This window comes from Eurosta solidaginis, chromosome 5, assembly GCF_040869045.1.
Source record: "Eurosta solidaginis isolate ZX-2024a chromosome 5, ASM4086904v1, whole genome shotgun sequence".
NCBI lineage: Eukaryota > Metazoa > Arthropoda > Insecta > Diptera > Tephritidae > Eurosta > Eurosta solidaginis.
The window spans coordinates 104,774,358-104,789,727 of NC_090323.1; the positions used below are offsets into that span (position 1 = coordinate 104,774,358).

General features: G+C 36.3%; 1 protein-coding gene and 2 long non-coding RNA genes across 6 annotated transcripts in view; all 3 read right to left on the bottom strand.

Moving 5' to 3' along the window:
* Positions 1-3,151: 3,151 nt before the first annotated feature.
* Positions 3,152-5,123, bottom strand: LOC137252451 (uncharacterized). The gene is made up of 2 exons (XR_010953563.1): positions 3,401-5,123; positions 3,152-3,330 (listed from the first exon to the last, which is right to left on the bottom strand). It is a non-coding gene; the product is annotated as an uncharacterized lncRNA (long non-coding RNA).
* Positions 5,124-6,467: 1,344 nt separating this feature from the next.
* On the bottom strand, positions 6,468-9,016 carry LOC137251928 (uncharacterized). The gene is made up of 2 exons (XR_010953394.1): positions 6,717-9,016; positions 6,468-6,646 (listed from the first exon to the last, which is right to left on the bottom strand). It is a non-coding gene; the product is annotated as an uncharacterized lncRNA (long non-coding RNA).
* A 3,176-nt stretch (positions 9,017-12,192) lies between these two features.
* Rab8 (RAS oncogene family member Rab8) overlaps positions 12,193-15,370 on the bottom strand; it is a 252,562-nt gene continuing 249,384 nt past the window's right edge. Inside the window, exons 4-5 of one of the 4 annotated variants that reach the window (XM_067790109.1) lie at positions 12,471-12,611; positions 12,193-12,396 (exon numbers count right to left, since the gene is read on the bottom strand). In XM_067790109.1, the coding sequence (XP_067646210.1) occupies positions 12,304-12,396; positions 12,471-12,611 (234 nt within the window). In that variant the 3' untranslated portion in view covers positions 12,193-12,303. Of the gene's footprint in view, positions 12,397-12,470; positions 12,612-14,884; positions 15,145-15,214; positions 15,356-15,370 lie in introns of those variants that run through there. The other 3 variants (XM_067790111.1, XM_067790108.1, XR_010953782.1) reach the window with 3 other exon arrangements.

Sequence of the window (15,370 nt, forward strand, 5' to 3'; positions counted from 1 at the left end):
AAATCAAAGTTAACGATATCAGCTTAGAACTTCTAGCAAATTCTCAAATAAACGACAACGAACTAAATGACATTCTGGAAGGAAAAATCCCATGTTCTTTAAATTTGAACAAAATTTATCTTCCTGGTTCTAATCTGCACGTTTATTGCGACACATCTTCTAAGCAAATCAGACCCTTTATCGTCGGTAACATGCGAAAGAGAATTTTCAATCTGGTGCACAACATCTCGCATCCTGGTAAAAGGGCTTCTGTCAATTTATTAACCGAACGTTATGTATGGCCAAACATCAAATCGGATGTCTCTAAATGGTCAAGTGAATGTGTTAATTGCCAAAAAAGCAAAGTCCACAAACATAACAAAACTGCTTTAGCTAATTTCAATGCACCTGACGGTCGTTTCAAACACATAAATATTGATATCATTGGACCTTTGCCGTTATCCAAGGGATTCCGTTATTGCTTAACATGCATTGATCGTTTCTCACGCTGGCCAGTTACAATCCCCATCGAAAACATGACAGCTGAAACGGTAGCCAATGCACTTATTCGTGGATGGATTTCACACTATGGCGTACCATTATATGTCACAACCGATCAAGGTCGACAATTCGAATCGAATGTATTCAAAGAATTAAATCGTCTTCTTGGTTGTAAACACATCCGTACCACTCCCTGTCATCCACAAGCCAACGGCTTGATTGAACGTTTCCATAGAACTCTGAAGGCATCAATCATGTGTCATCAAAACGAAACTTGGTATGACGTGTTACCTTTAATCATGCTCGCATTAAGAACGACAATTAAAAATGATTTACAAGCTTGTCCAGCTGAATTGTTATACGGCACAACTTTAAGATTGCCGGGCGATTTTCTCGATGACAAAACTACTGATCTCTCGACAGATTTTGTTAAAAATCTAAAAAACGTCATGAACCAAATCAAAACCATTGTCACTTCGAATCACTCTGTGAACCATTGTTTCATTCAAAAAGAACTTTCGAATTGCACACATGTATTCCTACGTGATGATTCCGTTAGAGCACCATTTAAACAGTCATATGATGGCCCATTTGAAGTTGTTAAACGAAAAGAAAAAAATTTCGACATTCGGGTAAATGGAAGATTGGTAACGGTATCATGTGACCGTTTAAAAGCAGCTGTATCATATAAGGATAATAATGAAACGAATACCAAAAATTTTATTGTAAAAAATAATGTTAAAGAAAACAATGAACCTCTTAGTCAAAAATTTGAACATGCCAAAAAATCCAATAACGTTAACTGTGTACCCACAGAAGTTAGAACACGATCAGGAAGACTGATTAGAAAACCCAATCGTTTTGTAACTTTTTCAACGTGATCGGTGGATCACTGGTGGGGGAGTATGTGGCGGTTTACTAACTAGCCTTTTTACAATAGTCAATGAGAGTCATTTTACTTCGCGACACGATTCACATGTCATTCAATGATAAATGTCAAAATGAGTTTTATACTCTTTCTTACTTTTTTCTTTGTTCGAGCGGCCGTGACAAGCGCACGCATTCATCATAAATTTGTAAAAACTAAATCGCAAACACTGTGGTTCATCCGCGAATAAAATTAAGAAATATTTATATAAAGTTATACAGTGTGTTTCCTTGATTCGGCAGCGATAAAGCGTTTCATTAGAAACCATCATTTGTTGGAATAATTCTGCCGACAAAGAAGCCCACAAGTTTAATTACAAAACAAGATATTTTTGTAAAAGTTAGATGCCATATGTTTACTGTTGAATAGCAAAAACGAGGTTTGCCTCACGCGCATATTTTAATTTGGTTATTAGATAAAATTTTTCCCGATGACATGGATATGCGATCCGCGGAAATTCCAAATAAAGGCGAAGATCCGATGTTGTATGATATAATTACTAAAAATATGATCCACGGCCGATGTGTGGTTGATCATTTATCATCGCCCTGTATGTTGAATGGACGATGCTCAAAACGATACCCACGCGAGCTCCTACAGCATACGCAGACCGGGGAAGATGGATATCCAAAATATAGACGAAGGTCTTCAGCGGACCGTGGCTATACCCATGTACTTTCTAATGGGTACAATGTCGACAACGACGGATCGTTCCATATTGTCCCGTTCTTTCCAGATGCTTCTCCGCTCACATAAATGTAGAGTACTTTCATTCAGCGCAATCAATAAAATATATTTGTAAGTATGTATGTCAACAAAGGTAGCGACGCAGCGACTTTTCCGTTCAAAATAATAAGGACGAAGAGCAAAAGTTGTCGAATGACAGATATTTAAGCACATCAGCAGGTATTTGGAGATTACTGGGATTTTCGATTCATGAGCGATTCCCAACGGTTGTACATCTATCTGTTCACCTAGAAAATGGACAAAGGGTTTATTTCACATCGAGTAATGTCGAAAACGTACTGCAGGAATCACCATAAACCACTACTACTACTACATCATGTTCGAGGACCGACATCTTTCACTGATTTACGTTGAGTAGATGGTCTACTATATACAACATATGGAGCAGCTTGCCAGGCACGACATTTACTGCAGGATGATAGTCATTGGAAGAATACATTGTTTGATGCCACCGTCTCTGATAGCGCGCACAAAATGAAAGTGCTCTTTTCTATCATGCTTATTGCGAAATTTCTGATCCAACAAATTTATGGAATTTGTTCTGCAAAAATTTATGTGAAGATATTTTGCATAATGTGCGCCAGAGTAGTAATGATCCTGAAATGGACTTTACTGAAGACATTTGATAATACAGGCCTTATTCTTCTTGATAATTTGGTTTTTTCATATGCAGAGAAACGTATAAAGGATTTCGGTTTGCCTGATCCTAACCGCACTAGATCAGACTTAGATACAATGTGCGAAATAACGCACAATACCCATGAGCTGCACCACTTTTTATTAGAAAATGAGATAAAGCTAACTAATGAGCAACGAGTAATATACGATAAGGTCTGCTCCATTGTGGAAAACAATGCGGGAATAGATTTACTTTTTGCGGCGTAACGAAGTAAGCCGGGTACTTGCTAGTGAATTTATAAATTTCCAGTTCACATTTATTAATCCCATAATACAAGCAATTGGACACATATTTTTTGCTATCCAAATGCTACCGTGTAATTTTTTTCATTTTATTATAAAACTTAAAATTTAAACATTTGAGAATTGGCAAATATATTATGGTATGTAAAATTTTGTCCTCGTCAAAGTGAATTGCATCTTGAGAGCCATGTGTCTGTTTTCCGTGTTTCTGCAAATTTTAATTGATGCCCTCCTTTCGGCGGGTTGAAAGCTTCCTAAAATAGTAAATTAAAAATTTAAGTATATAAGTATGAATAAACGTGTTTATCACATGAATATGATTACCAAATGTTTTTCCATTTTCGCTTTAATATCGCTAGCCAAAGTTAAAAAAGCGTCTTCGACATTGATACTGGCTTTAGCAGAAGTCTCCATAAATTTAACCCATATTCCACTTCTAACTGCTTCCCACATTCTCGCGAAACCTGAAATAAAAGGTGTATTGACTCCATATTAGCAACATGTTATTTTCAACAACGGATATTAAGAACATATTAATCAACGAATGCATACAATTGGATACCGAAGGATTATTTTTTTTTGGCTCAGTGAACATTTTTATAAATTTCTAAGTGTGGTCCCCGCGTCAGTGATATCGCAAACACTCCGAGTGTCTTTCTGCTATCTAAACAGGAGCACGACGAAAGTTGGAAGAGGAGCTCGGTCAAAATCTCGTCGGAGATAAATCGCGCTAATGATTTACTTTTAATTTTTCATGAGCCAAAGTTCAATAGAGTTTAACCCTGCGACTTCGGCCGCTAAAGATGAGCACCAAAGTGGCATGGTTGATGGTTGTAGCCAATTCAAACTAGCATTGAATTTAAACATTTTGTTCAATCTTAAATGTACCTAATATAACCGTTGATAGCGTTCTCAAACTAAAACGTACATTTTTAAAATGAGATTTTCCTTGCTACGCAAATTGAGAAATCTGTTTTTTGTGCGGGGACGGTTACAGCATAAATGTACCGCAAACTTCTCCAAGCAGTGGGCACCTAACCCATAAAAAACAGTTTCATGTATGCATTTTTATGTATATAAAATTATGATTAGAGAAAACAGCTATAATGCGCTTCATAGATATGGATATCTCTTTAACCAATACTGTGTGGACATGGCTGCTAAAATGATGACCAAAACGTTGAATTTTATAAGCACACCAAAACACGTTGCGTACAGATAATTATATACATCTAAAGGATGCTGTTAACGAGGATTGCAATCCTGAAAATATTGGTCAGTTAGTAATTTTGCCGTCTTCATTTACTGGATCGACTCGATATTTGCATGAACGTACACAATACGCCCTCTTATATGTCCGTCATTATGGAAGGCCTGACTTATCTAAAACATTCACATGCAGTCCTGAGTGGAGTGAAGTCAAAAACGAATTATTTCCTAATCAACGACCAAGTGAGCGCCGTGGGCACCTAACCCATAAAAAACAGTTTCATGTATGCAATTTTATGTATATAAAATTATGATTAGAGAAAACAGCTTTAATGCGCTTCATAGATGTGGATAACTCTTTAACCAATACTGTGTGGACATGGCTGCTAAAATGATGACCAAAACGTTGAATTTTATAAGAGCATACCAAAACACGTTACGTACAAATAATTATGTACATCTAAAGGATGCTGTTAACGAGGATTGCAATCCTGAAAATATTGCTCACTTAGTAATTTTGCCGTCTTCATTTACTGAATCGCCTCGATATTTGCATGAACGTACACAACACGCCCTCTTATATGTCCGTCATAATGGAAGGCCTGACTTATTTAAAACTTTCACGTGCAATCCAGAGTGGAGTGAAATCAAAAACGAATTGTTTCCTAATCAACGACCAAGTGAGCGCCGTGATATTGTGTCAAGAGTATTCCATATCAAACCTCACCAAATCATGAGTTTAATTACAAAACAAGATATTTTTGTAAAAGTTAGATGCCATATGTTTACTGTTGAATAGCAAAAACGAGGTTTGCCTCACGCGCATATTTTAATTTGGTTATTAGATAAAATTTTTCCCGATGACATGGATATGCGATCCGCGGAAATTCCAAATAAAGGCGAAGATCCGATGTTGTATGATATAATTACTAAAAATATGATCCACGGCCGATGTGTGGTTGATCATTTATCATCGCCCAGTATGTTGAATGGACGATGCTCAAAACGATACCCACGCGAGCTCCTACAGCATACGCAGACCGGGGAAGATGGATATCCAAAATATAGACGAAGGTCTTCAGCGGACCGTGGCTATACCCATGTACTTTCTAATGGGTACAATGTCGACAACGACGGATCGTTCCATATTGTCCCGTTCTTTCCAGATGCTTCTCCGCTCACATAAATGTAGAGTACTTTCATTCAGCGCAATCAATAAAATATATTTGTAAGTATGTATGTCAACAAAGGTAGCGACACAGCGACTTTTCCGTTCAAAATAATAAGGACGAAGAGCAAAAGTTGTCGAATGACAGATATTTAAGCACATCAGCAGGTATTTGGAGATTACTGGGATTTTCGATTCATGAGCGATTCCCAACGGTTGTACATCTATCTGTTCACCTAGAAAATGGACAAAGGGTTTATTTCACATCGAGTAATGTCGAAAACGTACTGCAGGAATCACCATAAACCACTACTACTACTACATCATGCTCGAGGACCGACATCTTTCACTGATTTACGTTGAGTAGATGGTCTACTATATACAACATATGGAGCAGCTTGCCAGGCACGACATTTACTGCAGGATGATAGTCATTGGAAGAATACATTGTTTGATGCCACCGTCTCTGATAGCGCGCACAAAATGAAAGTGCTCTTTTCTATCATGCTTATTGCGAAATTTCTGATCCAACAAATTTATGGAATTTGTTCTGCAAAAATTTATGTGAAGATATTTTGCATAATGTGCGCCAGAGTAGTAATGATCCTGAAATGGACTTTACTGAAGACATTTGATAATACAGGCCTTATTCTTCTTGATAATTTGGTTTTTTCATATGCAGAGAAACGTATAAAGGATTTCGGTTTGCCTGATCCTAACCGCACTAGATCAGACTTAGATACCGTTTCTACAATGTGCGAAATAACGCACAATACCCATGAGCTGCACCACTTTTTATTAGAAAATGAGATAAAGCTAACTAATGAGCAACGAGTAATATACGATAAGGTCTGCTCCATTGTGGAAAACAATGCGGGAATAGATTTACTTTTTGCGGCGTAACGAAGTAAGCCGGGTACTTGCTAGTGAATTTATAAATTTCCAGTTCACATTTATTAATCCCATAATACAAGCAATTGGACACATATTTTTTGCTATCCAAATGCTACCGTGTAATTTTTTTCATTTTATTATAAAACTTAAAATTTAAACATTTGAGAATTGGCAAATATATTATGGTATGTAAAATTTTGTCCTCGTCAAAGTGAATTGCATCTTGAGAGCCATGTGTCTGTTTTCCGTGTTTCTGCAAATTTTAATTGATGCCCTCCTTTCGGCGGGTTGAAAGCTTCCTAAAATAGTAAATTAAAAATTTAAGTATATAAGTATGAATAAACGTGTTTATCACATGAATATGATTACCAAATGTTTTTCCATTTTCGCTTTAATATCGCTAGCCAAAGTTAAAAAAGCGTCTTCGACATTGATACTGGCTTTAGCAGAAGTCTCCATAAATTTAACCCATATTCCACTTCTAACTGCTTCCCACATTCTCGCGAAACCTGAAATAAAAGGTGTATTGACTCCATATTAGCAACATGTTATTTTCAACAACGGATATTAAGAACATATTAATCAACGAATGCATACAATTGGATACCGAAGGATTATTTTTTTTTGGCTCAGTGAACATTTTTATAAATTTCTAAGTGTGGTCCCCGCGTCAGTGATATCGCAAACACTCCGAGTGTCTTTCTGCTATCTAAACAGGAGCACGACGAAAGTTGGAAGAGGAGCTCGGTCAAAATCTCGTCGGAGATAAATCGCGCTAATGATTTACTTTTAATTTTTCATGAGCCAAAGTTCAATAGAGTTTAACCCTGCGACTTCGGCCGCTAAAGATGAGCACCAAAGTGGCATGGTTGATGGTTGTAGCCAATTCAAACTAGCATTGAATTTAAACATTTTGTTCAATCTTAAATGTACCTAATATAACCGTTGATAGCGTTCTCAAACTAAAACGTACATTTTTAAAATGAGATTTTCCTTGCTACGCAAATTGAGAAATCTGTTTTTTGTGCGGGGACGGTTACAGCATAAATGTACCGCAAACTTCTCCAAGCAGTGGGCACCTAACCCATAAAAAACAGTTTCATGTATGCATTTTTATGTATATAAAATTATGATTAGAGAAAACAGCTATAATGCGCTTCATAGATATGGATATCTCTTTAACCAATACTGTGTGGACATGGCTGCTAAAATGATGACCAAAACGTTGAATTTTATAAGCGCACCAAAACACGTTGCGTACAGATAATTATATACATCTAAAGGATGCTGTTAACGAGGATTGCAATCCTGAAAATATTGGTCAGTTAGTAATTTTGCCGTCTTCATTTACTGGATCGACTCGATATTTGCATGAACGTACACAATACGCCCTCTTATATGTCCGTCATTATGGAAGGCCTGACTTATCTAAAACATTCACATGCAGTCCTGAGTGGAGTGAAGTCAAAAACGAATTATTTCCTAATCAACGACCAAGTGAGCGCCGTGGGCACCTAACCCATAAAAAACAGTTTCATGTATGCAATTTTATGTATATAAAATTATGATTAGAGAAAACAGCTTTAATGCGCTTCATAGATATGGATAACTCTTTAACCAATACTGTGTGGACATGGCTGCTAAAATGATGACCAAAACGTTGAATTTTATAAGAGCATACCAAAACACGTTACGTACAAATAATTATGTACATCTAAAGGATGCTGTTAACGAGGATTGCAATCCTGAAAATATTGCTCACTTAGTAATTTTGCCGTCTTCATTTACTGAATCGCCTCGATATTTGCATGAACGTACACAACACGCCCTCTTATATGTCCGTCATAATGGAAGGCCTGACTTATTTAAAACTTTCACGTGCAATCCAGAGTGGAGTGAAATCAAAAACGAATTGTTTCCTAATCAACGACCAAGTGAGCGCCGTGATATTGTGTCAAGAGTATTCCATATCAAACCTCACCAAATCATGAGTTTAATTACAAAACAAGATATTTTTGTAAAAGTTAGATGCCATATGTTTACTGTTGAATAGCAAAAACGAGGTTTGCCTCACGCGCATATTTTAATTTGGTTATTAGATAAAATTTTTCCCGATGACATGGATATACGATCCGCGGAAATTCCAAATAAAGGCGAAGATCCGATGTTGTATGATATAATTACTAAAAATATGATCCACGGCCGATGTGTGGTTGATCATTTATCATCGCCCTGTATGTTGAATGGACGATGCTCAAAACGATACCCACGCGAGCTCCTACAGCATACGCAGACCGGGGAAGATGGATATCCAAAATATAGACGAAGGTCTTCAGCGGACCGTGGCTATACCCATGTACTTTCTAGTGGGTACAATGTCGACAACGACGGATCGTTCCATATTGTCCCGTTCTTTCCAGATGCTTCTCCGCTCACATAAATGTAGAGTACTTTCATTCAGCGCAATCAATAAAATATATTTGTAAGTATGTATGTCAACAAAGGTAGCGACGCAGCGACTTTTCCGTTCAAAATAATAAGGACGAAGAGCAAAAGTTGTCGAATGACAGATATTTAAGCACATCAGCAGGTATTTGGAGATTACTGGGATTTTCGATTCATGAGCGATTCCCAACGGTTGTACATCTATCTGTTCACCTAGAAAATGGACAAAGGGTTTATTTCACATCGAGTAATGTCGAAAACGTACTGCAGGAATCACCATAAACCACTACTACTACTACATCATGCTCGAGGACCGACATCTTTCACTGATTTACGTTGAGTAGATGGTCTACTATATACAACATATGGAGCAGCTTGCCAGGCACGACATTTACTGCAGGATGATAGTCATTGGAAGAATACATTGTTTGATGCCACCGTCTCTGATAGCGCGCACAAAATGAAAGTGCTCTTTTCTATCATGCTTATTGCGAAATTTCTGATCCAACAAATTTATGGAATTTGTTCTGCAAAAATTTATGTGAAGATATTTTGCATAATGTGCGCCAGAGTAGTACTGATCCTGAAATGGACTTTACTGAAGACATTTGATAATACAGGCCTTATTCTTCTTGATAATTTGGTTTTTTCATATGCAGAGAAACGTATAAAGGATTTCGGTTTGCCTGATCCTAACCGCACTAGATCAGACTTAGATACCGTTTCTACAATGTGCGAAATAACGCACAATACCCATGAGCTGCACCACTTTTTATTAGAAAATGAGATAAAGCTAACTAATGAGCAACGAGTAATATACGATAAGGTCTGCTCCATTGTGGAAAACAATGCGGGAATAGATTTACTTTTTGCGGCGTAACGAAGTAAGCCGGGTACTTGCTAGTGAATTTATAAATTTCCAGTTCACATTTATTAATCCCATAATACAAGCAATTGGACACATATTTTTTGCTATCCAAATGCTACCGTGTAATTTTTTTCATTTTATTATAAAACTTAAAATTTAAACATTTGAGAATTGGCAAATATATTATGGTATGTAAAATTTTGTCCTCGTCAAAGTGAATTGCATCTTGAGAGCCATGTGTCTGTTTTCCGTGTTTCTGCAAATTTTAATTGATGCCCTCCTTTCGGCGGGTTGAAAGCTTCCTAAAATAGTAAATTAAAAATTTAAGTATATAAGTATGAATAAACGTGTTTATCACATGAATATGATTACCAAATGTTTTTCCATTTTCGCTTTAATATCGCTAGCCAAAGTTAAAAAAGCGTCTTCGACATTGATACTGGCTTTAGCAGAAGTCTCCATAAATTTAACCCATATTCCACTTCTAACTGCTTCCCACATTCTCGCGAAACCTGAAATAAAAGGTGTATTGACTCCATATTAGCAACATGTTATTTTCAACAACGGATATTAAGAACATATTAATCAACGAATGCATACAATTGGATACCGAAGGATTATTTTTTTTTGGCTCAGTGAACATTTTTATAAATTTCTAAGTGTGGTCCCCGCGTCAGTGATATCGCAAACACTCCGAGTGTCTTTCTGCTATCTAAACAGGAGCACGACGAAAGTTGGAAGAGGAGCTCGGTCAAAATCTCGTCGGAGATAAATCGCGCTAATGATTTACTTTTAATTTTTCATGAGCCAAAGTTCAATAGAGTTTAACCCTGCGACTTCGGCCGCTAAAGATGAGCACCAAAGTGGCATGGTTGATGGTTGTAGCCAATTCAAACTAGCATTGAATTTAAACATTTTGTTCAATCTTAAATGTACCTAATATAACCGTTGATAGCGTTCTCAAACTAAAACGTACATTTTTAAAATGAGATTTTCCTTGCTACGCAAATTGAGAAATCTGTTTTTTGTGCGGGGACGGTTACAGCATAAATGTACCGCAAACTTCTCCAAGCAGTGGGCACCTAACCCATAAAAAACAGTTTCATGTATGCATTTTTATGTATATAAAATTATGATTAGAGAAAACAGCTATAATGCGCTTCATAGATATGGATATCTCTTTAACCAATACTGTGTGGACATGGCTGCTAAAATGATGACCAAAACGTTGAATTTTATAAGCGCACCAAAACACGTTGCGTACAGATAATTATATACATCTAAAGGATGCTGTTAACGAGGATTGCAATCCTGAAAATATTGGTCAGTTAGTAATTTTGCCGTCTTCATTTACTGGATCGACTCGATATTTGCATGAACGTACACAATACGCCCTCTTATATGTCCGTCATTATGGAAGGCCTGACTTATCTAAAACATTCACATGCAGTCCTGAGTGGAGTGAAGTCAAAAACGAATTATTTCCTAATCAACGACCAAGTGAGCGCCGTGACATTGTGCCAAGAGTATTCCATATCCAACTATACCAACTCATGAGTTTAATTACAAAACAAGATATTTTTGTAAGTTAGATGCCATATGTTTACTGTTGAAGCAAAAACGAGGTTTGCCTCACGCGCATATTTTAATTTGGTTAATAGATAAAAGTTTTTCCGATGAAATGGATCGCATTATATCAGCGGAAATTCCAAGTAAAGACGAAGATCCGATGTTGTGTGATATAATTACTAAAAATTCCCGACGGTTGTACATCTATCTGTTCACTTAGAAATGGACAAAGGGTTTATTTCACACCGAGTAATGTCGAAAGCGTACTGCAGGAATCACCACAAACCACTACTAGTACATCATGTTCAAGGACCGACATCTTTCACTTATTTACGTTGAAAAGATGGTCAACTATATACAACATATCGAGCAGCTTGCCAGGCACGACATTTACTGCAGGATGATAGTCATTGGAAGAAAACATTGTTTGATGTCACCGTCTCTGAGAGCGCGCACAAAATGGGAGCGCTCTTTTCTATCAAGCTTATTGCGAAATTTCTGATCCAACATATCTATGGAATTTGTTCTGCAAAAATTTATGTAAAGATATTTTGCATAATGTGCGCCAGAGTAGTAGTGATCTTGAAATGGACTTTACTGAAGACATTTTATAATACAGGCCTTATTCTTCTTGATAATTGGTTTTTTTTTCATATGCAGAGAAACGTATAAAAGGTTTCGGTTTGCCTGATCCTAACCGCACTAGGTCAGACTTAGATCCCGTTTCTACAATGTGCGAAATAACAATACCCATGAGCTTCACCACTTTTTATTAGAAAATTAGCTAAAGCTAACTAATGAGCAACGAGTAATATACGATAAGGTCTGCTCCAGTGTGGAAGACAATGCGGGAATAGATTTACTTTTTGCGGCGTAACGAAGTAAGCCGGGTACTTGCTAGTGAATTTATAAATTTCCAATTCACATTTATTAATCCCATAATACGAGCAATCGGACACATATTTTTTGCTATCCAAATGCTGCAGTGTAATTTTTTTCATTTTATTATAAAACTTAAAATTTAAACATTTGAGAATTGGCAAATATATTATAGTATGTAAAATTTTGTCCTCGTCAAAGTAAATTGCATCTTGAGAGCCATGTGTCTGTTTTCCGTGTTTCTGCAAATTTTAATTGATGCCCTCCTTTCGGCGGGTTGCTAGCTTCCTAAAATAGTAAATTAAAAATTTAAGTATATATGTAAGTATGAATAAACGTTTTTATCACACGAATATGATTACCAAACGTTTTTCCATTTTCGCTTTAATATCGCTAGCCAAAGTTAAAAAAGCGTCTTCGACATTGATACTGGCTTTAGCAGAAGTCTCCATAAATTTAATCCCATATTCCACTGCTAACTGCTCCCCACGTTCTCGCGAAACCTGAAATAAAAGGCGTATTGACTCCGTATTAGCAAAATGTTATTTTCAACAACCGATTTTAAGAACATATTAATCAACGAATGCATACAATTGGATACCAATTGGATACCGAAGGATTATTTTTTTTTTGGCTCAGTGAACATTTTTATAAATTTCTAAGCGTGGACCCCGCGTCAGTGATATGGTAAACACTCCGAGTGTATTTCTGCTATCAAAAGGTTTTCAAAAATCACGTACGAAAAATTAAACAGGAGCACGAGGAATGTTGGAAGAGGAGCTCGGTCAAAATCTCGTCGGAGGCAAATCGCGCTAATGATTTATTTTTAATTTCTAATGAGCCAAAGTTCAATAGAGTTTAGTCCTGCGACTTCGACCGCTTAAGATGAGCACCAAAGTTGCATGGTTGATGGTTGTAGCCAATTCAAACTCGCATTGAATTTAAATATTTTGTAAAATCTTAAATGTACCTAATATAACCTTTGATAGCGTTCTCAAACAAAAACGTACATTTTGAAAATGAGATTTTCCTTGCTACGCAAATTGAGAAATCTTTTTTTTTTGTGCCTTAATAAGCACACAAAAGTAGTGTAATTAACTACAGCAGGTGATGCACCTACATTAAGGCCTTTATTATGTATGTCACCGTGAATGTTTGCGTCGCAGTCACTCACATTCACATTCACCAAGAAGTTCGTATTTTACAACTTCTTACATATGTATTTGCGTTTGTCCTCTTACGTAGTCACTACGTATTCACAGCGACTGCCAAACCCATTACGTAGCCATTATAGCCAGTGCAATTTTTTTGGAATAACATTGTGTCAACCAGCTGGCAATATTGCAGCGAAACACCTGACAATTGGAAATTAATGAAAATAGCTCGTAAAAGTAAATAACTAATAATAATTCGCGCTAAACGATTACAAAAATATTGATATTAGAGAAAAATTCCAAAGTTTACAAACGGCGATTTCTCTAATATCAATAACAAAAACAATTGTATAAAGCAATATGAGCAATACTCGCAGATTACAAAAATATTTCAAAACTTTAAATTTTTGGTGTTACTTTATAACTTGAGACCAAATTTCTACGGTACATTTGGCCTATCATGTAGATGGTTTCTGTAAAGTTTGATTGAACTTGGTTGAGCGGTTCATGAGATGTATCACACCAAGCTACGGCTACGTTTCATACCTATAGATGGTGCTTATTTGCATATTTGCGTTATTTCATGAAATGGAATAGCTGGTGCTTATTTCCATTTTGCATTATTCAATGGAATTGACGTTTCTAGAATTATAATTTGACGTTCGGTATTTCTCAAGTGAAAACCAAACGAAAAAAACAAGTAATTTGTTTTGTTTTTTTTCATAAAAACTGTGAAAAAAAATAAATGAACTGGATTTAAGTAAATTCGGTATATTCTGTGCTTCAATTTGGTGAGTAATGTCCCACTAAATTTATTAAGTGTGATTTTGTCGTGTCAAAGAAACAACATTGTAATAGGATTGCGTTGCTTTTCTTCAGAAACAACAATGAATACTGTTGAAATAATCTTGGAAATTGCTGACCGACTGCATTCTGATGAAGATGTCATACATTTCGCATCGGCAAATTCATTTTTGGCTGGGATTTTGGCAACAAGAATTCAAGAGTATCGAGTTCATCGCATTTTTTACGACGAAGCGCTGATGCATTATTTCGGTCAATATTTTAGATTTCTCGAAATCAAAACCCGACATTCCGCAAATTTCAACTGGTTTTTTTTAAATGGTCGCTTCCTTACTGAAAATTTACAATATCTCTTCATTACACAACTGTCCCAACAAACAACAGTTCGGCGCAACGTGTTCAATCTTCTTTCACGACGAGAAATCACTTATTGGGAAAACGAATATACAGAATCGTTCTGTTGCCATTAAACTTGCAAATTTACGACTACCAAATCTGATAGCCAATACGCCTTTTATTTCAGGTGAAATGGACTTTACTGAAGACATTTTATAATACAGGCCATATTCTTCTTGATAATTTTTTTTATCATATGCAGAGAAACGTATAAAGGATTTCGGTTTGCCTGATCCTAACCGCACTAGATCAGACTTAGATCCCGTTTCTACAATGTGCGAAATAACAATACCCACGAGCTTCACCACGTTTTATTAGAAAATGAGCTAAAGCTAACTAATGAGCAACGAGTAATATACGATAAGGTCTGCTCCAGTGTGGAAGACAATGCGGGAATAGATTTACTTTTTGCGGCGTAACGAAGTAAATTTCCAATTCACATTTATTAATCCCATAATACGAGCAATCGGACACATATTTTTTGCTATCCAAATGCTACAGTGTAATTTTTTTAATTTTATTATAAAACTTAAAATTTAAACATTTGAGAATTGGCAAATATATTATGGTATGTAAAATTTTGTCCTCGTCAAAGTAAATTGCATCTTGAGAGCCATGTGTCTGTTTTCCGTGTTTCTGCAAATTTTAATTGATGCCCTCCTTTCGGCGGGTTGCAAGCTTCCTAAAATAGTAAATTAAAAATTTAAGTATATAAGTATGAATAAACGTTTTTATCACATGAATATGATTACCAAACGTTTTTCCATTTTCGCTTTAATATCGCTAGCCAAAGTTAAAAAAGCGTCTTCGACATTGATACTGGCTTTAGCAGAAGTCTCCATAAATTTAATCCCATATTCCACTGCTAACTGCTCTCCACGTTCTCGCGAAACCTGAAATAAAAGGCG